We start from the raw sequence: 24576 nt of genomic DNA on the forward strand, positions 1-24576 counted from the left end.
CTATGCAGATAAGAGAAGGTGGGCAACTGTCCACTTTCATGAGATATTTATAGAGAGAAAAAAAAAATCCAGTTCATACATTTTCAGTATTTAATGTATACCAACAGGTTATTGCTTGTTCCAATATGCAAAAGTGTTGAGAGTGTGGGGGCTTGCACAGTTCTGGACTGCAGGGAAAAGGGGAGATGTTGTACATGCATGTGTGTGTGCATTTGTATACATGTGATTTTTCCTTCCTAAGGAAAGTAGGCATGCCTGTTAGAAACTAGGGAAAGAAGCAGGCGGCTGGGAACTTTTTCAGTGCCACCAAATGGGGAGGAAAAGCAAAAGAATGCTCACCACAGACTTTCATTCTCTTGCAGATCGATATATTTGAGGACACAGTACGAGGTATTGACATCATAAAGTGGATGGAACGCTACCTAGGTGATGTATGTAACAGCAGTTTAACCTTGTTGACAGCTGAGGTGACCTGAGGAAAATGGTTGAATTATTGTAATAATAGCAGAAGCTGAATTAAAATGCAAAATCCCACTCTGCCCTTCCCTGCTCTTACTGAAATGATGGAGGCCTGTGATTAAGGGCGTAGGCAGATCTCACTCACTTCTGCTTCTTACGGTCCCAAAGCTTTTTCTTTAAGAAATTAAGTGCTAATCCTGGCATTCCTATCAAATTCCAGTGCTGGCTGTTACACTGAGCCTGAAGCTACTATTGGATAAATTGTTCCTCTATCTCATTTTTAAATAGTGTGTTTCATCCGTGCATAGTTAAAATTGTTTCTGTATTTCATCCCAGGCTGCACAGTATGGCTAATGTTCATGCTGCTTCTCACCTGTAGCTTCTGTTATCTAAAAGATGGGAGGGTTCTTCTGAATCAACCATCTTATATGTAAACTGGAAATTGGTATTCTGTTAGTCAAGTGATAGGTTTGCTCTCATCATTTCGTGTCAATCTAAGCAATAAAATTTACATTGCTGTCAGTGCAGTCCCTCACAGCAGCTTTGGAAGTTCAAAGGTGCAGCAAGTGCACATCTCCTTTAGGATCAAGCCAGGTGGGCCCACTACACCAGCACAGCTGAATCGCACAGAATCACAGAATGGCCCGGGTTGCAAGGGACCTCAAGGATCATGAATCTCCAACCCCCCTGCCACATGCAGGGCCACCAACCTCCCCATTTAATACCAGACCAGGCTGCCCAGGGCCCCATCGAACCTGGCCTTGAACACCTCCAGGGACGGGGCATCCACAACCTCTCTGGGCAGCCTGTTCCAGCACCTCACCACTCTCTCTGTAAAGAACTTTCCCCTGACATCCAACCTAAATCTCCCCTCCCTCAACTTATAACCACTTCCCCTTGTCCTGCTCTTATCAACCCTTTCAAAGAGTTGACTCCCCTCCTGTTTGTAGGCTCCCTTTAGGTACTGAAAGGCTGCAGTGAGGTCACCCCGCAGCCTTCTTTTCTCCAGGCTGAACAAGCCCAGCTCCCTCAGCCTGTCTTCGTAGGGGAGGTGCTCCAGTTCCCTGATCATCTTTGTGGCTCTCCTCTGGACCCTCTCCAACAGTTCCCTGTCTTTCTTGTACTTGGGGCTCCAGACCTGGACACAGTACTCCAGAAACACAAAAAAGCTGGACACAAATCACTTGTTTTGTGACTTGATGTCACAACATATGCGGCTTCCTTTTGGCATCCATTGCTGGGAAGCCACCAGGCCTCTAACTCACTCCAGGCAGTTCTCCATGGCCTGGGAACAAGACGACAGGCCGGGTTCTCCCCAGCCTGAGCAGAGACAATCTTCCCAGCCCAGCACTGTTTCTCTTTAGGAGTTCCAGCAGAACACCTTAGCTCAAATACGTTACCATGCAGGCATTGTGCCTACTGTGTGCACAGCCAGCCTGGGGCCTCCGCTGTGGCAATGCAGCCGTGCATTTTGGGACCATTGCCAGGACAGATTAGGCATGAACTCACCATGTATAATTGAGGTATTGAAACTAGACACCACAGTGAATTTGGTTTTGCCAAGAACATCGTTAGCACTTAAAAAACAAACTGGCAGAACTCCCATGGGACTTCTGCGCAGTCAGTAGGAGAAACTGGGATGCACAGAGAGCAATTCCCCCTGCCATGTATGGTTCCTCCTCCTCTGGCTGCCTCCCCCCCTCCCCCAGAGATGTTGTTTTCCTGCTCTAACTGCAGAGGCAGTTTCCAGCTTCTAAACCTTCACACACATGAGCGAGGAAGGACTGTTAGGGCACAAGCGGGGGGTGTGTGCGCCCAGGAATGTCTCTGCAAACCCTCAACATCTGTAAGTGCTTACGTGCACGTCAGGCAGAAGCAAAAGTAATTCTGGAGTGCGTTAAGTCAGTATGAGGGATAATGGCTCTTTACTGTTTTTGACCCTGTGGTGGGGCAATTCCCTTGATATTGCACAGAAGGAAAGAGTTAATTAGGTGCCAGGCTGACTGGGAGCCACATACTTGGAAGCCTTACAAAGCCTGATGTGGCTGGGATAAAAGACAGGCCCTAGGTAAACAAAAGTAGGAGGCTTTCATCTGCTGAACCTCTTCACTGGCCCACCATTAGGGAAGAGAGAGATTTCCCAGATAGGAAGGACAGGCTCTCAGTGGAAACTTGAGATCAGCAGTGGCCTGGGACTGAACAGGTCACAGCATAGGCGAGGAGCACTGCTTTCGGCTCACAGCACGGAGGGATGGTGCTGCCAGGTACCCCTAAGCCTGTGCAGGCCACAGCCCAGCTCTGCACACCTCACCACTGAGGGACAGGCAAAAAGAGTTCCTGTTCCTGTTACTGAAAGCCCCAGGTGCAGTTTCCACAGACAGCCGCCTTCAGTGTCTTTATGTACAGAAAGCCATGGTTAAAAAGACGTACTTTTACATGAGCTGTTGGAAAACATTAAAAGATAACTTTTCTGTGTATGTACATACACACTCTGCGCTGATAAAAAGTAGCTTTTTATTACAGGATTCCAACTGGAAGCTGGAAGCTGCTAATATATCTCCTGCCATTTGGTTTTTCTATATTATGCGGTCTCAAGAAATAAAGAGGAGAACGAGTGTCTGAGTTCTCCTGCATTTCCTGCCAGAATGAATGAGATCCTCTCACGTTCGCCAAGAACATAAAGATCACTTAAAACACAAACTGGCAGATTTCCGATCTGCCTCCACCAAACACACTGCATTTCCCAATTTCATAAAAGTGCTTTTCTCCCTAACAGAAGACGGTGATGATAATCATAGCAATCAGTCCAAAATACAAACAGGATGTGGAAGGGGCTGAGTCCCAGCTGGACAGGGATGAACACGGCTTACATACTAAATACATCCACAGGATGGTAAGCAAGGACATGCATTTGCTGCTTTACAAAGACTCCCTCTCTTCTTCTGAAAAGACAAATCTGTCTCCAAATGGCAGGTTCTTTGCTTTGTTTTCACTAATCCCCATAGTTAAACACCCCCCTTTGGAATTCATTAATCCTCCCTCTCATCAGCTCCCTATGCTCATTAACATCTGCTAAGAGGTTCAAGAAAGAAAAATCCTATTAAACACGCACATCTCATTCTTCCATATTCTTTTTTGTTCCATGTTTTTTTCTTCCTTCACCTTCTGGAACCCACACTGCCCGGCCATATAGGCCTGGGCACAACCTCATCTAATGCTGCCTGGCCTTCCCCCCTGTGAACTAGTCCCTATCACTTTGTATCACTTCAGCCATCCTGTAACTGGGGTCTTCTCTGGGGCAGCTCTAGACCTGGTTGAAACACGGGATTGCGAGGCAAAGAAAGGACAGAGCTGCAAAGGGAGGGCCCTGGTGACATAGGTAGCAGGGGATTGCTGCAGGACGTGGGACCTATCATCTCAGCAATCTGCAATGGGATAGAGAGCTCAGAATTGTGTACAGAGCCACACAATTCATCCTTTCTCCTTGGATCTGCAGTTTCCCTCCTTTCTTACTCCAGGCCCATCTCCCAGTTTAATCCTGCAGTCCAGCATCTCAGAAACTGGCACCAACAGATGAATTCACAGCAGAATTGCGCTCTTCTCACTGCTCATGGGAGTCTGTGCCTCATTCTGCCAGTGTCCTGGGGATATGGGGACAGGCCAAGCCCCACACGCGGGAAAGGCTTGGGCCTAGCTTGAACACAGACAGTGAACAGGGGCCTTAAGCTAAGCTTCATTGGTTCTAGAGGGATTTCATGGGACTGAAAACTGCAGCTAAAACCACAATTATTTCATACCACAGAAGTAAATGCTCAAATGTTGACAGATCTTTCCTGTATTCTTTCCTTTCCTGTATCCTGTAGTAAAGAAGAATTTAATTAAGTGGCCAAAAAAAAAAAAGAAAGATATCTAGAGTCCACCAGCATTAGATCAGATCACTTAAGAGCAGTTTAAGTAAGCAGTGAATGTTTTTATGCATAGGATTCAGCTGCATGCAAAGACAATGCAACACAACCTTCATCACAATAAATATGGCAATTTGTTCTGTTGTAGATGCAGATTGAGTTCATACAACAAGGGAGCATGAACTTCAGATTCATCCCTGTGCTTTTCCCAAATGCCAAAAAGGTAACATACATGCATATATATATTTTTGTCAGATCATTAGACACATGTTATTTTGATCTCAGTGCACCAGAAGAAACCTTAAAAACAAAAAAACTTCTTGGTTCTTAATATCCCTCTGGTAATATTCCAGCTGTATTTTACATGAGAAGTTTACAGTTTTATGTACACACAAATAAAAGCATTTTATCCGCAATATAAATCAGTACATAAATGTATTTCTGATGATGAATGTGTAACTAAAACTCAAATTGTCTCGAGCATTGAAAGAATTTCAATGGAGAGAGACCATCTATCCAACAAGCATGCTTTTTGTATTAACCCTTTTATAATTTTGTCCAGATGTAATGCTGATGAGTGGGATGGGGGGAGATTTATGGCTGATGTGAAGTGAGGATCTGGAAAAGGGTGGGTTGAGAATATAAAAATAAAGAGGATCATAAATATTAAAGTGCTAGGCCATTGCTTGAACTTTGATGGGCCCATCAAAGGCAAACAGAATGTTTTTTTAGGACTTGCAATTCCTTTGGCGTTCCTTACTGATTAATTTGAGAGGAAGAAGTTTATAAGGCAGTAGGTTCCCTTATCCTTCTTCCTCATGCTGAGAGAACCTGCTGGATTTTTACAGGGCCAGAAAAGCTAAATGGCTTCAGTTATCATTGAGAAATGGCATTCTTCCTCAGACTTGTAATGGATATTCTTGTTCACTTTTCATCACTAAATACTGTGTGCACTGTTGGGTAGCTGTCACGTTACCCCTAGGTACAGCTGCGTTTTGGAGGAGGGAATTCAGATTCTTTATATTCATTTGGGTGCCCAGAGTTTGTATCCTAACATTTCTACAATATTGTCACTGAGTGAGTGTAGAGCTGAGAAATCCCACAGCACTTGCGGATTTCAGTGTCATATAAGCTCAGAAGTTTGAAAACATGTACTAGAGTTTGTGAGATTCTTTGTAATGAGCATTACCCCTGGTATTTTATGTCATTCCACTTCCTTCACAAACATTGCTGGTCTGTTACTTGCATTAACTGTGCAAAGCCCAGTGATGGGACAGGTGGGAACCAAGCAGACCAAAGGCAGTGACTGGTTTGGTATTTTCGGTCAGCCTGGGGGCAAAGGGCAGGGCTGCTCCTGGCCTCAGGGGCTTCTGGAGTGCCTGCTGTGCGAGCAGACCCTGCAGCCCGCAGCCACTTGGCACAGTAACATTGGGGCCACAGAGACGCTAGAGCCTTCTCTGGGCCTCAAGACAGACACAAGAACAATAAACTTAGTTAGTTTTGGTTGAACTTTATGTGTCAAAAAACTATTTAGTATATAGCAGCAGCTCTCAGATAGTGAACAAGGAATTTCCAGGGTTGGTTGATTCAGCTGCTGCTATCAAAGCAGCAGTTCCCAGGCAGCCTTCCTGCCTATCACTCCGCAGTCCACATCACCCTTCAGCTTTTCCAGGGCTGCCTGTCTCAGCTGAATTATGGAGAGCAGCATTTTCTGTTCAGGCTTGGTTTCCTTGCTCATGCTCGTCTTTGGTGGACCTCTGCCTCCCATCTCACTGGTCAGTGGAAACATGACTGAGAACAGCCAAGGTGGTGGGTACAGCAGTGCCAGGGGCTTGGACACACTGCAGTGACACAGGCAGCCAGAGGTTAGGTACCAATGTTTGTAAAACCTGTACCATTCCAGGGGTGGAAAATGCCACATATATATAGAGTCAGATGATTCATTTTGTCTTTTTTGCTCTCCCCTTTTTTCTTTGTGTTCAAGTACCGTTGTACCTGGCAGTGGGAAAGAGCAGGGAAGCAGTTTGGGAGGTTTCATTTGGGGACGTGGATACTAGCTGAGTTAATCTCATCTGAAGTACACCATAAAGCACTGATGGTATGTGAAAGCTAGTTGGCCTCCAACGGGAAAGGATCTGTGTGAGCCAAAGAATGTTCATCAGGAAATTGAATAATGAGGGGAAAAAACGTGACACACAGTTAAGGTGGAACTGGCATTTCCAGCTTCCCGTCACACACTGATAGAGGAAACCTGGGTCTTGCTTGTTCGAGGCTTGCATCAAGCCAACCAACATAAATGTTCCTTCCTGGTTTTCTCACCACTGCCTGGTGTGCTCAGCTGTGAGTGCCCCAGGATGACTGCTGCTGGCAGAGCTGTGAGCAGAGCTGCTCTGAAGCATGGCTCAAAGCAGGCTCCACAATACAGCCCTGAATGGACAACCCTACCCTTGGCACTGACACACTCTACCCTGTTCCTATTACACGATCCATAGAGTTATCAAACACTCTTTCTGCACTGCTCAGAATTTCCTCTCTGCTAACAGATACAGATCTGAATTTAAAGCAAGGCAGTAACCCTTTTCCCATTACTCTCTGATCTGGTACAACAGCTGCTGTCACGTGCTGAGAGAAGAGCCACAGCTTGACAGAGTCCCCTTCTAATTTTCTCCACTCTTTCTGGACCCAAATAATACACCTGCCCTGCACACCTCCTACACGTTAAAATTACTGCCTGGGTTGATGAGTGCCAGTGCTTATTGCACCAACTTCACTATGGAGGACACTCAATGCAATTGGCTGTAGGACCAGCTCTGGCAGACAGCGTGCAGCCCGTCTCTGGACATAGAGTGCCTCTGTTGTTATATCCCCACTTGCCAGCTTCTTACTTACCATCCATTTCTCACACTAATTTCCATCTTTCCAAGCTTAACTAATGATTTCCCATGTGGACTTACATCACATGCTTTGCTGAAGTACAGATGGACTGGGTCTACTGCATTTCCTTCCTCCAAAAAATGTAGTTTCTCATCAAAGACAGGTAGAGATCTCATTTGGTAAACCTGTGCTGCATTTTGTCGCAGCTTGGCAACATGCTGCCCTGCTAAATAGTGGGTCCCGAGAGCAAGTACTAGATGCCTTCACTGCTAGTTGCTTACCTTGGAATCACAGAATGATAGAATCCTTAGAATTGGAAGGGACCTTTAAAGGTCATCTGGTCCAACTCTCCTGCAGTGAACCAACCTTACCTGCTTGCTCACTCTGGCTTCATGCTGGTGCCTCCAGCAAGGGCTCTCCTAAAAGAAATGTTTATTACCACAGTGGGCGTGAGCTGGTTTTGGTAAAGGGTCAGCCCTTGACCCTCTTTTAATTAGGGATAAGAATACAGCCCTCCTCACCTCCACATCCACATGTTTGTATGGAAACCTCCCAGGCTACGAAGACATAGGAACGTGGAGGCTGAGCTTGCCACTCTCCCTCAGCCCACCACCACAGTGCAGCAATGGTGGGACGATGGTCCCAGCTCCATGATGCTAACAGACACTGGCCAGCCCATGTGACATGCTGGGAGTGAGGAGGTTGCCCCTGCTCATGTAGAGGTGTGTTAGCCTCCTCTCGCACTCAGCACTAGACCTGGGAGGTGGCCAGAGGACATTCAGCTTGGCAAAGCAGCACAAGGGAACAGCACTCAAGAAAACCACTGGGATGAGAGGAGCTTCCCTCTGGATTCTTAGGATTGAACACACAATGTAGATCCATCGGCAGCTAAGGGAGAAACATGGGCTGCAGCCTGGTAGGGGCACCTAAATGTGCACTTCTCTCCTCAGTGTTTATTTTCAGGAGCTCTTTGAAGCCTGTCATTGAGATCAGAATCCCTTTGAAATATGGTGAAATCAGCCAACATGATGGCAGTAAGGAAAGAGAGACAGGCAAGCTGTGAGATCGTACGGAGTTCATTTATTTAGGAACCCAAATACAATTCTGAAGCCAAATTAAAATTTCTTGTTGTTACAGAGTGTCTAGAACAGACAGAATGAAATCTTGCTTGGCAGAGTCTAATGGAATCTGCAAAATTCTGGTACAGATTCAGGAGAGCTTATGGGATTTCACTTTTTTCTTGTTCTTCAGGAGCACGTGCCTACCTGGTTGCAGAACACTCACATTTATACCTGGCCAAAGAACAAGAAGAACATCCTCCTGCGGCTACTGAGAGAGGAGGAATATGTTGCTCCTCCAATAGGACCTTTACCAACACTCCAGGTTGTGCCCTTATGAACATTATCTCTTAAAGTGCACGAGAAGCAGTTGTTAAAGGGTTGCTTTTGGCAGGGAGCCAGCACTTTTCCAGATGGCTCTTTTTGATGACAGAAGACACTGCTTCTGCTTAAGGAATCTTGGGTAGCTCAGGCTCTGCTTGTTCTCCACCACGTTAAACATCTATTTCTGAAACTGATGGGGCAGAACTCTTTTCTCCTAGGTTTTTAAAAAAGCTGCAAATGGAATGAATGCCCAACTTTATCTTAACATCTGTTTTTAACATATCCCTTTATTAGTCGATACAGCAAACAAATACCAGAAATAATGTTGCAATAAATGTAAAATAAAAATTACATCCTCCTTTTTGCTCAGGTATTCTTTATAGATATCCCTGCCTTGTACAGCATTATCAGACAATTAATTTGTACATGCACTATTAAATATATTTGCCTTTTGTAAGGCTATTTTATATGTTGCCTCAAGTTTTTACTATTACTGGGAACGATGGGGAATGGTAACTGTTGAGTAATGCAAGTTTTACTTAGACTGTCTTGCACAGAGACAAAGTCTTGAATTAGAGGACTCTTGGATCTGAAGCCTCTGGAGTTCCATTTCCTCAGAGCACAGTCCCTAACACCTTCAGCATGTTACAGCAACAGTCCACAAAAGGACAGCTAAATGTATTACTGCGTGTGCAGTCAGTACCATGGAATGCTGAAGTACTTTTATAGTGGGCTTTTAGCTTCATTACTGCTCTTCATCCCTTATTTGAAACAGAGCATGTCAAAGAACAATTGCCATTTGGAAACCAGCGGTTGTTAAGAGAAATAACATTGACTCCTACAACTTGTATGCAGTACGGAACAATAAAATAATCAAAGATGTTGGAGAGCTGTGGGGTGCTGGCAACCAAGAAGGCTCAGCAACTTCACATCTGCTAAAGTCTGAGTGTGTTTTTGCAGAGAACATAAGCACTACTTTGGTGAGGGTTCTTTTGTTAACTGCTTTAACCTTGCTGAGATAACAGTGAACCCTGTTGGCTTGAAATCCCGCAGGCATTATTGTTAGAGTAGGCATACAAGAACCTCCTGCTCTGGTGCAGAGCACTCCATGCCTGTGCAATACAGGCTCTTTCCAAGATCCTCTTCCACTTTATTGTTTGTTACCGAGTGACCCAAATACAGCTTCATGACAAAGTAAATGTGTTTAGTTCTCTGAAAAGTAAATTAACCAGAAGCTGATACTCCTGTTACATTGCCCAAAATACTTAATTAGCTTTCCATGAAGATCGTGCTAGTGTGGTATGTCAATACAGGATGTGCTTCATGGTGCTCATGAGGAACAATTACAGCACTATGTTGCAGATACCCTCATAGATTTTCCTTTTGCATAAAGAGTTACAGCTGCCTAAGAGAACTAGGAGAAGGGTGGTTCCAGTGTTGTCAGATCTCATAATTTTCATTGTGATATTTGCTGTGCTTCTCCGCAGTTTCTAGAGAGAAATCTCATAGCCCAGCAACTGAAAGAGGCTCATACTCAGCATGCTGGCAGTTTCCTGACAAGGCACAACAAACTTCTATTATGCAGCAGCACTTCTTGCTACCTACACATGGGAGAGTGGGGAGGGGATGTCCCATTTTTTCCATATGATAAAATGAAAAGCTAAGTTTCCAATTAAGAAAATAACTTTCTAAAACTATGACAGAAATCCTTCTTAAAAGGTCAACAAAGTGAATACAGAGGGAGGGGTAAGAGGGGGACTTAGTTACCTAAACATTGGCATTTAGGGTCACTCAGAGTGCTGCACAACTTTAAGCTCAGATTCCAAGTGCTGTTCTAGAAAATGCAACTTTCTTGAAGTGCTGCTGTTTATCTGCCACTCCTGTATGGCTGTCTCAGGTACTTTAACATATCTAAAGTATTTTAACACTCAAAAATAATTCTGGGACTCAAAACATACATTTTGTAGGAATATGTTTGAGGGAGAACAGACAGGGTAGGGGACTTGAGGTTGGAAATGCAGGATGTCATTTGGCAACAAGACCATGGCAGAAGAAGTTGAACCAACTGGGCCAGGGAAACCCCAGCAGGAAATAAACCCAAGGGCAGGCATGTTCAATATGGAATGACGATGATTCTTGCTACCCTCTGCAAATATAAACTAGATCTAATAGCTAGAAGCTGAAAGGACAAAAATACACACTTTGTATTCCCATTTTTAGTTTGGTTTCTAAAGAAAACATCTATCGATCAGCCTGTCTCAAACAGCTTCTGATCTCAAAAGCCAATTCCTTCCACATTTGATAGGTAGAAGCTCAAATAAATACAGAATAGAACAGAATGAGAATCATAGCCTTAGTGGGCAAGGACCCATAGGCAGCATCAAGTCCAGCTCCTGGTTCCACACAGGATCACCCGAAATTCAAACCCTATGTCTGAGAGCGTTGTCCCGGTGCTCTTTGAACTCTGGCAGCCTGGGGTTGTGCCCGCTGCCCTGAGCAGCCTGTTCCATGCCCACCACCCTCTGGCAAAGAATCTTTTGCTAAGCCTCCCCTGACACAGCTCCATGCCATTCCCTTGGGCCCTGATGCTGTCACATAGAGCAGAGCTCAGTGCTGTCCCTCTGCTCCCTGTGAGGAGCTGCAGCTGCCATGAGGGCTCCTGTCAGTTCCCCTGCTCTGGGCTGAGCAAACCCAGGGACCTCAGCTGCTTGCCACACACTTTGCCCTGCAGACCTTTCACCATCTTTGTAGTCCTCCTTTAGACGTTTCCTAATAGCTTTATGTCTCTCTAACATCATGGCACCCAACGCACACCCAGCACTGGAGGTAAGGCTGCAGAGCAGGATAACCCCTCTCTTTGCCTGGTGACAGTGCTGGGCTGGGTACCCCCAGGTATGGTTGGCTCCCACAATGTACTTCGTGCCTACATATCAAGGACATAGTGAGTACCAGAGATCCCCAAGTCTGGCCTGGAGGAGAGGCACTGTGTGATGTGGGCCTCCACCTAGTCCTGAAGGTGCTGTGCTGGCCTGCCAGAGCTGGCAGGAATGCGAGCTCAGCCCTGTGTCCTCCTCACCAACCAGCCCCGGCCACAGCTCGGAGGGGGCTTTCAGAGTGCACAGTGTGGGTGAGGCCGGAGGGGAGAAAGCTGCAGGAAATGAGGCTGTGTTTGTTTTGCTGCTTACAAAGCCGCATATTAGGGAGAGCAGTTAAGCATTCAAAATGATTAGCAAGGCTGGGTAGTAAATTCCTTTCATCATTCTGGCTGTCATCCTAAAATATGTGCTCTAGATTTACCACAGATTTGCTTGGTTTGGGCCAGGGAATTTCATTAAGTAATTCCTGCATCATGTGATACACAAGGTTGCACTAAATGCTCCAGCGACCATTTCCATTCTTCTGTTTCAATGATCCCTGTCTGAAAAACAATGATAGCAGAATAAGGGAGAAAAATAAAGAGTCGGTGCTGAGGAAGTACAAAGAGCTCCATATATTTAACTGCTGGGGCATTTTTTTTTTAATTGAATAACAATTCCCAGGATCCATTGATCTTTACATTAGTTAGAGCGTCCTACAAGGACAGAAACCATGATGGGGAGAGTGTGAGTAATGAGCTCGCAGCCGAGTGAATCATTTCCCCTACAGCTTTGTGTTTGTAGAGAGACAGATGGTGGGAGCTGTGGAGAGGGAGAGGGAGGGGAAAGGCAGGTTTTTGCAAATAACACAAGTAGGGAGAGGACGGTGAAAAAGAAATAATCAGCAGGTAAGGGAGAAGGAGAGGCTGGAAACATGCAGGCTGCTTCAAAACTAACATGCTTGTGTTAAAAGAGATTAGGGTTACAGGGAAGTTTAGGAAGGAAATTACAGAAAACAAGAGCCTGGAGGCCAAGAGAGAAAAATATAACAGGAGCAGCCCTAGAAATGCATCTGTTAAGATCTCTTAAGTCAGTTATTAACTTTGTGTGCAAATTGTTGGGCAGTAGCTTTCAGCATGTGAGCGTTCCTCCCATGGGTGGGCACTGCTGCCAGCAGGAGCTGCTGAGCTGGGGGAAGAAGGCATTGCCTGGACTGCAGAGATACTGGGGGTTGTTCCCCAGTGCCTGCACACCTGTGGGGTGTGAGAGGGAAATGCACTGCCCAAACTGAGAGCAAACACTGGGATGAAGGCAGCATGAAGGGAAAGACAGAACTCACCGAGAAACAGCCTGTCTTGCAGGCTTGCCAGAACTCCAATGACATGAATGCGTGTGAAGATTTTTTATGCCAGCCACCTGTGTGACAGAAATACGGTAGTAATGTTTTCATCCCACAAATAAACTACACTGGCCTCTCCAGCGAGGGAACCGTATGGTGGGTCTGGTACAAAGGTAATCCTATAAAACCCTGCATGCAAGACATGAAATGCTGCCTCCAGAGCTGATTTTCTCCCGGAGAGCCCTTCTAGCTGCCATCACTTGGTGCCACTTAACAGAGCCGTGAGGCAGACATCCCCAGGACTGGTGGCAGGACAGGCAGGAAGCGGGCTGTGAGGCAGACTCACTGCAGGTACTGGTTGAGATCCCTCCCCAGCCTGCAGCCCAACTCGGGGCCTGGCTGCAAGGCAAGGCTGAGGAAATGCCTGGCCTGGCAGGGAACAGGGAGCTGCACGGCCTTTCACGAAGGCCAGCTGTGGTAAGGAAGGAGAGCAGGCCTCAGAGAGTGCTCAGCACGCAGAACAGGTGCGCGCTATCTCACAAAGCAAACATCTCTCTCGTTACTCTTTGGCTTTAATTTAACAGCTTCTCCCCTGCTGTCGCTTCTGTTTAATCTGTGCCAGTGGCAGATGACAGAGGTCCCCGCAGGCTGAGCTGAACACACTGGTGTGTGGTGACACCAGGGGTTCCCAGCAGCAGCCTCACACCTGCCCTGAGCTGTGGTGACAGAAGACGGCCATTTTGTGACACCTGCTCATGGCGGACAGGCCTCGGGACCTTCTCCAGCCTAACAGGAGGGTCCACGGAACCTCTGGCAGCTCACAGTGAACCCCAGCAGACTGGCTGCTGGGAAAGGGGTGGCTCGAGTCCTGCCGGGGCAAAAGACTTCCAGCGTCCCATCCGCAGGTCAGGCTGATAAAGTCCTCTCTGCTGTGTAACGCCAGCCTCCTGAGGTGGAAAAAGTGACATGGGAATGCCTCCAGGGACCATAGCAGCGTGTTTTTCTGGGGCTGAAGGAAAAGGTATCGTAATGCTAGGCACTGGACAAAAAATAATGATTAAAGTAGTTGATAATTAAAATTGATCTTTAAAAAATCATGACCACCACCACCTGCAATGAGCTCGTTCTGACTGTATTTCATTCTTTGGGTTTTCCACTTCTTCTAAAGGACCGTATTCTGGAAATACTATCTTTGAGGCTTTCTTCAAAGCTATCTTCTTCTGCTTGGCCTAACAGCTCTTACAACACGTCCACTCTATTTTTCGTCAGCTACCTCCAGTTAAAACCCACTAAAGGTGATGTTTTGTGACTGGCATGTTTGGCAGCGCAATGCTCTGGTGTGCTGGCCTCAGGATTTTCAGCAAGCAGCGGGTGCTGCAGTGCTGTTAAAAAGCCTGCAGTCTTCAAAGGAAGCAATTTAGTCAGAAAAACTTCTAAAAAGATAACACTGGTGGGGATTGAGCTGAACAGTGCAGGAGTAGCTAATGCATTAAAGATTCTTTCATCCTTATGCTGGCAGAGAGAACTCAGCCTGGCTTGGTACCGACCAAAACCACCTGGGTTTGTATTCTGTAGCATCACTTAAATGCTCAGCAGATACTGTGTGCATCTCATTGACATGAAGGAATGTATACAGCTACATGCAAGCAACCCCCATTGCAGTCTTCCTCCCAAATTTTTCCTATAAACTGGACATACAGAAACACTGAGACCCAGTCTCAGTATCAATACAGAAGCCAATTTTTCTTTGATGCCTAATTAACAGCACTCTGAGGACAACCAACCGTTTCTCTTTTAAGAAGATTAAAGATATCCCTGCCAATAATGATTCCAGATGCTTAAAAGTGTCTTTCCCCATGTACAGGGCAATGGATAAGGCACTGCGAAATCATTTGGAAAAAGAAGATTTATCTCCACTTTACCACTGAATTGCTGCAGTCAGCAGAATGTTATCAACTCACTCTGCTCTGGGTTCCTTACACTAGAAGTGGAAATAAAGGCAAACTGGCCACTTAAGTAAAGTTATTATTTGAGACTTACTCAATAAAATACTACATGCATACAAATAATTTTTATGTGTCCATTTTCCTTCCAGTCTATAACAGAGATGATTTTCCTGAAGCAGGGGCTGTAAAGAAGCTGAAACAGCAGAAACCCAGTAGTAAGAATGTCCCAAAAGAGAGATGAGATGGAGACTTTAAATAGGAATAATAGAAACTGGGAAGACAGACAGGAAGTATGATAAAGAGGAAAGCAATTATAAAGTAATCACACTGAAGGAAGTGGCAAAACCAACCAGCTAGCATAGATTTGTCTTCTTTTTGCGTTACATTATATTAATACATTATATTTTATTTTAAATGAGGTAAAATAATTTAGCATTTTTAAAACAAAGAGGAAAAAGACAGCAAAATGGTATTTTCCTTCAGGCTTCTGTGGAAACCAAACTACTGAAGCAGGAGTGTCCCTGGAATATAGCCATGGCAGTGCCAGCTTGGTGCACTGCTACCTCAGCAGTCATGACACTGATGGCTGTGTCAAGACAAGACAGCCAGGTTTAAAGTACCTGGAGAACACAGACAAGGGTCATCACCTAACTTGTCCAGCAGCACACTAAGTGAAAGCTGTTCATCTCAAGCCCGTATGTCTGTTGGTGGATGCAGGCCAGACTCCTTGCTGGGCCCAGGAGTAATATACGGGTTGCATTTTAGAGCTCTGTGTTGATCATGGACAAATAGGTTTCACCATTTTCTCAAAGCAATACCTGACAATACCATGGATTTTGTGACCTGCATCACTGGAGCTACCTGAGGTAAAAAAGGATAACCTGTATCAAACCAGCTTGCTGTCTTGTTTCTCTTGCCCATATTTCTCACTCCTGCATGCTCTCCTGTTTTTAATGTCTTAATGAGTATCTTGTCTCAAAACTACCTGATGCTTCTTGTTCCAGTGGCAATTTCCAGTACAAGAAGGCTCAGCCTGTGCATCCCCACCTAAAAGCAACATTCAAACCTAATGCTGCTCTCACATAAGCTTGAGTGTTGCCTGAGAAAGTTATCAGGGCATTTTTATGTGAAGGCTGGTGCAGGCTGTAACAGAAACGCTAGGCCATGGCCTGGAACAGTGATTGAACACCTGGTGGAAGGCAGGGCCAACCCAGGGGAGCTCAGGTGCATGCAGTGCACATGAGTGACCAGAAGGGATGAAGCCAGGATCCACCCCTTCCTAGACCTCATTTAAGGGTTGCAGTGGATGCAAAGGTTTCTCTTTGGAGATCCCTGCCTAGTGGAGATTTTCTGAAGGTAAGCACTTTTCTTTCATTTCTGTGTCTATGCTGCTGCAGCCTTGGATTGTGGCACTCTGCTATTGTTGCTGTACATTCTATCACATTACAATATTAATCACATTATAATATTACATAGGCCAGTGTAGCTGGTAGCAGAAAGGCAAGCATCTCTATGCCCTTGTGAGATACTGCCTGCGGATCTGACTGTGCAGTAACACCAGTAAGTGCTAGGAAACTGTGATGGGCCTAAGAAAAGTGAATCCTTCTGGGGACACAGAGCACCTCTCAACCTAGCAGTTTCCTATGTCCAGAACAGTTCCTAGGTATGTTCCAGGAAAAGTCATTTATCTGACTAGCTGTACAGCATACAGACACAAACTGCAGCCAGCATATGTGCAAGCTCCTGACTTGTCACATGAATCTGAGCATTCTGACCCCCAGTGCACAATGGGAGTTAGTAGGCTTTCAAGGTACTTTGCATGAGCTTAGATATTGATCAGTTCTGCTGCTATTTGCATTACACGTGCTATTGCCTAGCAAAAAGCACGGTTCTGTTCTGATTTCATAGTTTTCATTCATTAACCTCTAATCAACAGAAGCAAATAACTTCTTCTGTGTCATCTCTATTTTACAATGCTAAAACTAGCTATTTACGTAGCTGCCTTGTGTGTAGTTCTGTAGACCAGAATGCCCTTCTTATGAAGGGCTTATGGTCCAACTGCATGTGGGATTTGAGTGGCTAACTAGAATTCTCTGCAAATTATCTGTCGTTTCTTTGTAAGCCCTGCTTCCTTTCTTTACGTCTGCATTTGGACTGGGGATAATGGGCTTCCTGTATCATGCACTGCAACACAAGGAAACCCATTGTATGCGAACCAAGGGAGAGTATATCAGTGAGTGGTTTGTAAGGCAGCTCTGATGGGTCTTGTTAGAATGACTTATTCTCAGAGTTTCAGTGGTTTGATTAAGTGGATCATGTGATAAGCACTTATAATGAACTTCTTCACATGCTGCCAGGGGAAGCCCAGCAGATAAAGTGCTTAATCCCACAGCGTTGCTCTGTGCATAACAAGCTGATTGCAAAGACAGAAGAGTCATGCAATTCATTGGCTTCTCCTACTCAGGATAGCACAACAGTGTTATACAATTTTCTTTCTGCTGCCCAAGTCAAAATATTCTTCTACTAAATCCAGTTCAAACTAGCATGCTTTCCCTCCCCCAGCTCACCAAGCTCTCAACCAGGCAGGTTACAGCTGAATGTAAGCACCTGCAACAAGCCTAGGCATGCTTCTGAGTGATTTCTTTCTTATTAAAGAAAACAGTCCCCCCAGAACCAACAACAAACAAGAATGGAGCATAAACTTCTCAGCAACCCCAGCCAGTTTGTTTTAAAAATAAAAATCTAGGTCAGCCTGAATCACCACAGGGGTAATCTTCATTTCACTACCAGCAGCAGCAGAGGTCAAAAAGCCAGACTCACAAGGGGCATCTCTTGCGGTTTTGGCCGAAACCTGTGGGACCAATGACCAGGGTAAGACAACATCAGATGTGCTCTCTCTCTTCCTCTCCCCAGCTGGTGGCTCACACTCTGCAGTGCCTTTGCAGAAAGCATCCTGGCTCAGTGATGAAGTGGGATGTGCTCTTTCCAGCCCTGTCTACTGGAACAAATTGTGCTGCTTCTCCAAGGCCAGTGCCATATCCCTCACTCAGCTGCAGCTGGGTATGACAGAGAGGATACCTTTAGGAAAGTTGTCTTCAGGTCCTGGGTCTGAGACCCCAAAGAGATCTGCTCCCTGACCAGCAATACCTGCATGCTCCCATTGCCAAGGGCAATGACTACATCCATCAGGACCTGCCTGTTGCTCTGGTATGCCTGATGAAAACACCTGTGAAAGCTCTGCCACTGAGAAAAGGGCTAGGAGCTCTACTTGCACACTCAGGTGTCAGGATGGAGAGGGTGACCATTTCAGTAGTGTACGGTACTGAAGGAGCATAGGGAGATGCATGGGTGTGAGCTTTCAGTGAGGTAACTGGTTTTACTTGGGATCCTTACATCAGAAAAACAGTGGTGCACCCATGGATAATGCTTCCCTTTAGGTACTCACTGACACCAGAGCTGGGATACCAAGTGGCAGCATCTGAAAAGCTAGCTTCAGGAATGCCTGTCCTCAGGCTACCTCACTCTTGGTAATTTCACTGAGCAATTAGTTCTTTAGGGTCACTAGTGAATAACTTCTAAAGTGATCATGTTGAGAGTCCAGGTGTTAGGAGAAACAACAGGCAGAAGCAGCATGTCATGTCACCTTACCAGCAGATGTGTCCATCCTGCACATCAGCAAAAGGGTTAATATTGTTTGATGCAAGGTTGAATCAACCTGGTGGTGGTAACTGCTATGTTACTTAGAGCACTTACATTTCCCTCCCATTCTGCAGTCATAGTGAGAATGAAGGAGGGCTTGGCCTTACGCAGAAGTACAATCACTTGTGCATCATAACTAGAAAGCCTGTATGGCCACAAAGCTGCTTCTGTACAGCACACAGAACGATCTTGGTTCTGTCTGGCTTCATGTTTTGCTTCCTGCTCTGCTTGTTCTCACATATACTGGCAGCCCCACATCACTCATGCGCTGTGCTGAGCACCTCACTGAATGCCAGTTCACATAGACAGACGTAGACAGCCCTGTGAGTGAGATCCTGTGCTTATAGCTTGCAGGCCCCAAAAGCAAGTTTAAGAGCATCCTTGAAATGTATTGATGTATTAACAAGCTAGGTTGGATGGCAGACTCATCACACCTAGTGCAGTGATTATAAAGAGACCCAGCAATGGAACATCTGCCAGGTGAAGAAGGCAAGCATGAATATCAGATTGACTTCTTAAATGAATCAGAACATCAGACGGGAGAGGTGACGCCCTGCTTTCTGGCCTGACCTTTTGTGACTCTTATCTGTATGATAGGGAAAAATCTAGGCCTGCAACATCTCACAGCAAGCCCAGGGGATGGTAAAAAGTATTTGTTTGTTCAGGCAGTCAGCCTATAAGTACAACTGCAGTTCAAAATGTACATCAAACTTTATATATCAGTTTTCCTATACAGTGTTACTAGCGATTAAATTTCCTTAGGTCATATTATTCCTCAACTAATGAGATTGCACAGGTGTCATCAAAGGGGTAATATGATACTGATCAGATTTCATCAGCAAAATGCTGTTTCTAGCTGTGATGGCACGGGAGAAAGAAGGCCTTATCTTGATGGGTTTTCCAGCTAATAGGAATTCACGTACCTAATAGTGAGAAAAATCTTTAAAAATGCACTTTCTATGTGATCAGTAAGAACCCAGAACTGCAAAATTACGATGCTGCTATTAGATTCAGTCATCAGAGAGTAACTTAATTGTAATTCTGTAAGCCAGGTTGAAATTTGCCCTTCGAATTGTTTCCACTTGACAGGGATATCTCCTGGAAATGTTGGCTCATTGTCCTTAATCGCATTTTGGTATTTTGAGCTGAACATACACTCCCACAGCATTTAACTCACAAGTTTGATATTTCAGATTATGTATGGATGTTGAACGTGGAAGGATTTTACTCCACACTTTAAAAAGTTCAGGTAGAAGTCATTTACTCTTAATTTTATTAAGCAACTAGCACATTCTAAAAGCTGGTATTTATCTATTCTTATGTTAAATCAGTGTCTCTCCAAGCTCTGTGTGCTCAGTTTGAGAAACTGAATCCACCAAATTCCACAAGAACTGACAGATTTTTGTAAATGTGAGGCTTACTGAGGCTAGGTATTCCAAATAGAGAACCAGGCTACAGTATTTCATTCTCACTCCTCTAGCACTACATAACTCTGCTACAAAGATGCATTGTGAAATTTCAGCTTTTAAATTTTTAGCAGCTGAAGAGCATCAGTGAGCATTAAGTAAAATTTCTTTCAGACTCTGTAATCTTTGCCACATCTTTTCCTTCTACGTGACAAAACAGATAAAAGTGTTTGTGGTTTAAAACAGGGACACTAAGTTACCCATGATCTAGGTGAAAGTGTGAATATTGTGAATTAGATCCTTTGTAGTATTACTGTGCTTTTTTGCTACTCTCCTACTCTTATGTATTAAATATCGTTTACAGATTTCCTGTGTAGCCCTGTCCCCAGGGACTGACAACCTGGTGTAGGCAACTCATAAATAAAGCGAGTGAGACATGAGCAAGAAAAAGCATGGCATACTTCTGGGAATCACTCCAGGAAAATAAATGTGCAAGATGGCACATCACCCTACACAAAGCTGGCAAAGGTAAAATAACATTTGGATTTGATCATTCCAGAAAATAAAATAATTTGTTTTCATATGTACGTGCTGGTCTTCCACTGAAATGAAAGGGCAAAGGTAAGAGTCCAAAGTCCAAAAGTGGAGTTTTGACTTAAAGGAAAACAAACCTGCCAGTGACTGTTGCAGCTTATTTAACTGAAGTTGGAGGATGAAGCCTGGATTTGATCACTAGCTTTCAGAAGGTCTGTGGATTCTCTAGGAATGGCTGCCACCATTTATTTCCCATCTCTGTTGCTCACTACTTCTGCAGCATATGCTTGCTTTTAAAGGACCATTTAAATTCTAGGTATACCTTTTCCTTACCAATGACAATGCATGATTTTATATAGAAGCGGCATAAAAACACTGTAAAGAATACAAGAGAAACAGTCAGCTTGCTTTCTTATAATGGGTTTGGATGAATATACCCTCCCGTTCCCATCTGTGCTTTATTCTCTTTTGCTCGAGAGTAGGGTATTACATTTACTGGCACTGATGTTTCTCAGAGCTTATTCTTTTTCTCCCCTTCTGCTCTGCTCTCATATTCCCACTTTTTTTTTTTTAAGTATTTTTTAGTCTCCTGCATCCTCATTTTCCTAAGCCTATCTAGTCTCCAGTTTACTGTATTTATGAGCCACTCTGCAAGTCCAAGCAACTGTGCGTAAGGTATGACAATAGGACAACTACAAGGAAATTATTACTATCTAAGGGATGAGTTGGCAGAAAAGACATCCTGCAACTGTGCAGATTGCAGACAGGTGCTTACCTATGTTTTGCTTGGCTGTAATCTGGAAACGTACAGAATTCTTCGACAACAAAAGTATTCTTGCCAATTGTTATTTCTATAATGCCCTTATTTTTTGCTTTTAGGGATGAGGGTTTGCCTTCATCATAAAACTGTCTGCCTGGTAGACAGTTGAAAATTTTGCTTGAGTTTTTAAATATCAATACATTGCTGCGCAGGCATAGCTTTAAAACAAGCTGTTTATGATTGAACATTCTCACACTGTCATTGCTTGTGTTTCACTGCACAACAAACTTGCAGAAAAGCTTTTTATGCATCAAAATGAATGAAAAGTTACTTCTGATATAGCAGCAGGAGTTCTAGGAGAGGTGTATCCCAATATCTGCCAGAATTGAACATTTGCTTATGTGACTTTGAGGCCTCATACACCCATCGAGCAGATATAAGCCTTGAGGCTCCTTGACATTTTTGCTCTTCTCATAGTGGCAGCCTTCAGGTCATCTTATCTGACAAAAGTAAACAAGAACATAAAACTCTTGTCAAGGATAGGGACTCCTGGAAGTTGATGAGTCCAGTCTGAGGAGCATGAACTGATGTGTTTACCTTGGCTAGACCTTTCAAGAACCACAGTTTGATGACACGGGAGACGCAATTGAGTATATAGACTTTTGCAAGCTCAACTTCTTTCAACCTTTCAAGATTGGTGACTGCTCTTAAGCCAGAAGATAGTTTAAAATGTTATGTGGCAATTCCTTAAATGTATTCAAGACATTCTGTAGGAATTTTCTTCTGTAGGAAGAAAATTTAATTTGTTTTGCCAATTAAACTTGCCTTTTTATCACTGATGAAGACTGAGTAAAAAGCAAAGCTTCCTATTCTTGATGGCCACTCAGCATGCAGGCCTGGAGAGGAAACAACCTTAAGTCCAGGTATCAAACCATTCCTTTTTCTCTGGCTCCAAATGCAGAGAAGTCATGAAGCTTCATGAATATCCCACTCAGGAAACTAGGGCTCTTTTGGCAAGTGAAGATTAAAAAGGATGATTATGCAGCGTTCTACTTGATTTTGCCAAGTAATTTGGTAATTAGAAGGATTGGCAGGTAAGCATAAAAGGAAACCATTCGGAAATGCAGACATCTTCGTCTTGTTGACTTGTGCTGTATCCATTCAGGATCATTCTATTTTGAGAAGATGCCTTCAAATGTTTTTGATTTCCTGTCCGTGTTTTGAATAGGAGTGTCTACTGAAACCTCTTACCAAGCCACTCTGCAGACTAACTACACAAGAAAAGATTTTATGCAAGTGCTATAATTTAATTACTTCCTGGCACAGACAGTAATGTCACACTTGCACAGCACCAACTCAAGTCATATAAGAAGACAGCTAACAATTATGGTGGCTTTTCTATTATAGGTACTTGGCCACTGAACAGTTTAAGGGTCTGACCTAGCTGTAAAGAGGCCATTCTCTTTACAGATGGTGATAGATAACTTTCAGTTGTGACTTGCATAGTGTCAAGTTCTAACCCATATCCTGTGAATTACTCATTTCCTACAGGAAATTCATCTTTGCTACTATCATTTAACAGAATCACAAGCACCTATTCTGCTTTCAAGTATTTGCTTTCTAGTGTTTCAGTCTAGCAAGTGTATTTTCCCCGAATTGGCAGAATTTTTAGAATAAAATGAGGGGTAAGAGTTCTGTGGTTTGAGAAAGTCAAATATAAGTTCAATGTCTGATGCAAGAGCAAATCTCCTCATGACAACTAATGTGCAAACTAATGGGTTTCTGTAGCTGTCTCCATCAAGGGGGAAAAAAAAAAGGATGAATTTTTTAGTACTTGTGAAATATTCAGCTCATCTTCCCACTTGACTTGCAAGAGACTCAGTGACATGCTTTTTGTTTGTTTTTTAATATTCAGCATTTGGAAGCTCCATCTCCCTGAGTAAATAAGAGCACTACAACTATTGTCTACACTGTGACAGAACAAAAGTCCTTCGGCCAAATGTGAGCATGCAATATTCTGCATCTCCTCTCCCCAAGCCCTATCCACTCTAGGCACAATATGGCAGCATGGACTGCCAGCAGACTGCTTGTGAGCATTTATGTGCTGGTGTGCTAAACTACCAAGCTTGCTCAGACACCACCAAGCTCTAAAGAAAAAGTCTTTGTGCCTACATCTGCAGTCAGTCCTGTATGCTTGCCGTATGAAATACGAATAAGTGTGATTTTTTTCAGCAGGGTTCAGGTCTACTTTCAATGGAGTGCAGATGAAGGTCTTCAGTGATTATGTAAATGTACTAATTATGTAAATCTAGGAGACTTATGACAATTAGAATTAAGGCTGAGAATGTAAACATGGACCTTGTTATCTTGCACTTGGATAAAGTGTTATTTTTCTAAACAATGTAACACATTAAAACCTCAATTCCAACACAAATCTTTATTAACCAATCAGGTTGATGGGCAGAAAGATAAAGGGTAAGCACAATTTGTTATTTACAGTTTTCAAATTTATATACAAACCCCTATGTTCTGAGTGCTAAACTCTTATGCCCCATACATATGTTGTTTGTTTTACCAGATTACATGTGAATGAAAAGAACAGCTGTGACCTCCCTTGTACTTTGAAAGGGCTCTGATAAACACAGATTCAACTTAACAAAAAAAAGTCTTGAGTTCATTCATTTTGCATGTGTAAGGACCTGCAGATTTAACTTTAATTATTAAATTCAAGATTAATCGTGAAAAAGCATCTAAGGTAAAACTGCATACCTGTTCATATCAGTTTGGTGGTTAACTCTTAATGATTCAGTTCTATCATCATATAAACTTGGTAGTTTAGCTTCCCTAACCTATAACCCATCCTATCTTAAACAACATTTTTAAAAGCCCCTGGCTAAACTGAAATTGTGTGCTCAAGTAATACCATTTCCTCTTTCTACAACATTCAGTTACTTAAAACATGTTACTAAAATTATTTTTTTCTTTGCATACGTAATTTTAACAATTCTTTGGATTGTGTGTGTTGGTTTTTTTTTAAACATAATCATTAAGTTATTTCCATGAAGTCACTAATATTACCACATCTGCACTACAGGGCTGCGTTGCTTTTATTATACCAAATGTTTGGTTCCAAAGAGTAACAGCTAAAGGTATACAGAAACTGGGCACGAATGGCCCATAGTTAAATGAGGGCAAAGCCCCATGTAGTCTTATAAAGATTTAGCTAAAGTTGGTAAATAAAACAATCTAAGATTTGCATGCAACACCAATACAGTGATAGCCATATTTCAGCACTCGGTGCCATTTCTGATCATCATCCCTTTTCTATGCCTCCTTGACTGCGTGCATTCTTTTTTTACCCCAGAAAATACAGCTCTTCAAATATAAGCATAAGTAATGGTAATACAACAGCAGCAA

The 24576-nt window shown here is 43.8% G+C and overlaps 1 protein-coding gene and 2 long non-coding RNA genes across 6 annotated transcripts in view; all 3 read left to right on the forward strand.

Moving 5' to 3' along the window:
• TRAF3IP2 (TRAF3 interacting protein 2) overlaps nt 1-11130 on the forward strand; it is a 29388-nt gene extending 18258 nt beyond the window's left edge. For 3 of the 4 annotated variants that reach the window (XM_090135880.1, XM_031610734.2, XM_090135881.1), the window contains 4 exons: nt 363-431; nt 3236-3352; nt 4513-4587; nt 8490-11130. In XM_090135880.1, the coding sequence (XP_089992006.1) occupies nt 363-431; nt 3236-3352; nt 4513-4587; nt 8490-8636 (408 nt within the window). In that variant the 3' untranslated portion in view covers nt 8637-11130. The remainder of the gene's footprint in view (nt 1-362; nt 432-3235; nt 3353-4512; nt 4588-8489) is intronic. The other variant, XM_031610735.2, reaches the window with a different exon arrangement.
• Nucleotides 11131-13116: 1986 nt separating this feature from the next.
• Nucleotides 13117-15446, forward strand: LOC149919077 (uncharacterized). The gene is made up of 3 exons (XR_016464410.1): nt 13117-13338; nt 13720-13835; nt 14679-15446. It is a non-coding gene; the product is annotated as an uncharacterized LOC149919077 (long non-coding RNA).
• A 489-nt stretch (nt 15447-15935) lies between these two features.
• On the forward strand, nt 15936-23777 carry LOC149919078 (uncharacterized). The gene is made up of 3 exons (XR_016464411.1): nt 15936-16116; nt 20230-20393; nt 23075-23777. It is a non-coding gene; the product is annotated as an uncharacterized LOC149919078 (long non-coding RNA).
• Nucleotides 23778-24576: the final 799 nt, after the last annotated feature.

The sequence above is a fragment of the Phasianus colchicus genome, chromosome 2, assembly GCF_987193195.1.
Source record: "Phasianus colchicus chromosome 2, bPhaCol1.hap1.1, whole genome shotgun sequence".
Classification (NCBI taxonomy): Eukaryota; Metazoa; Chordata; class Aves; order Galliformes; family Phasianidae; genus Phasianus; species Phasianus colchicus.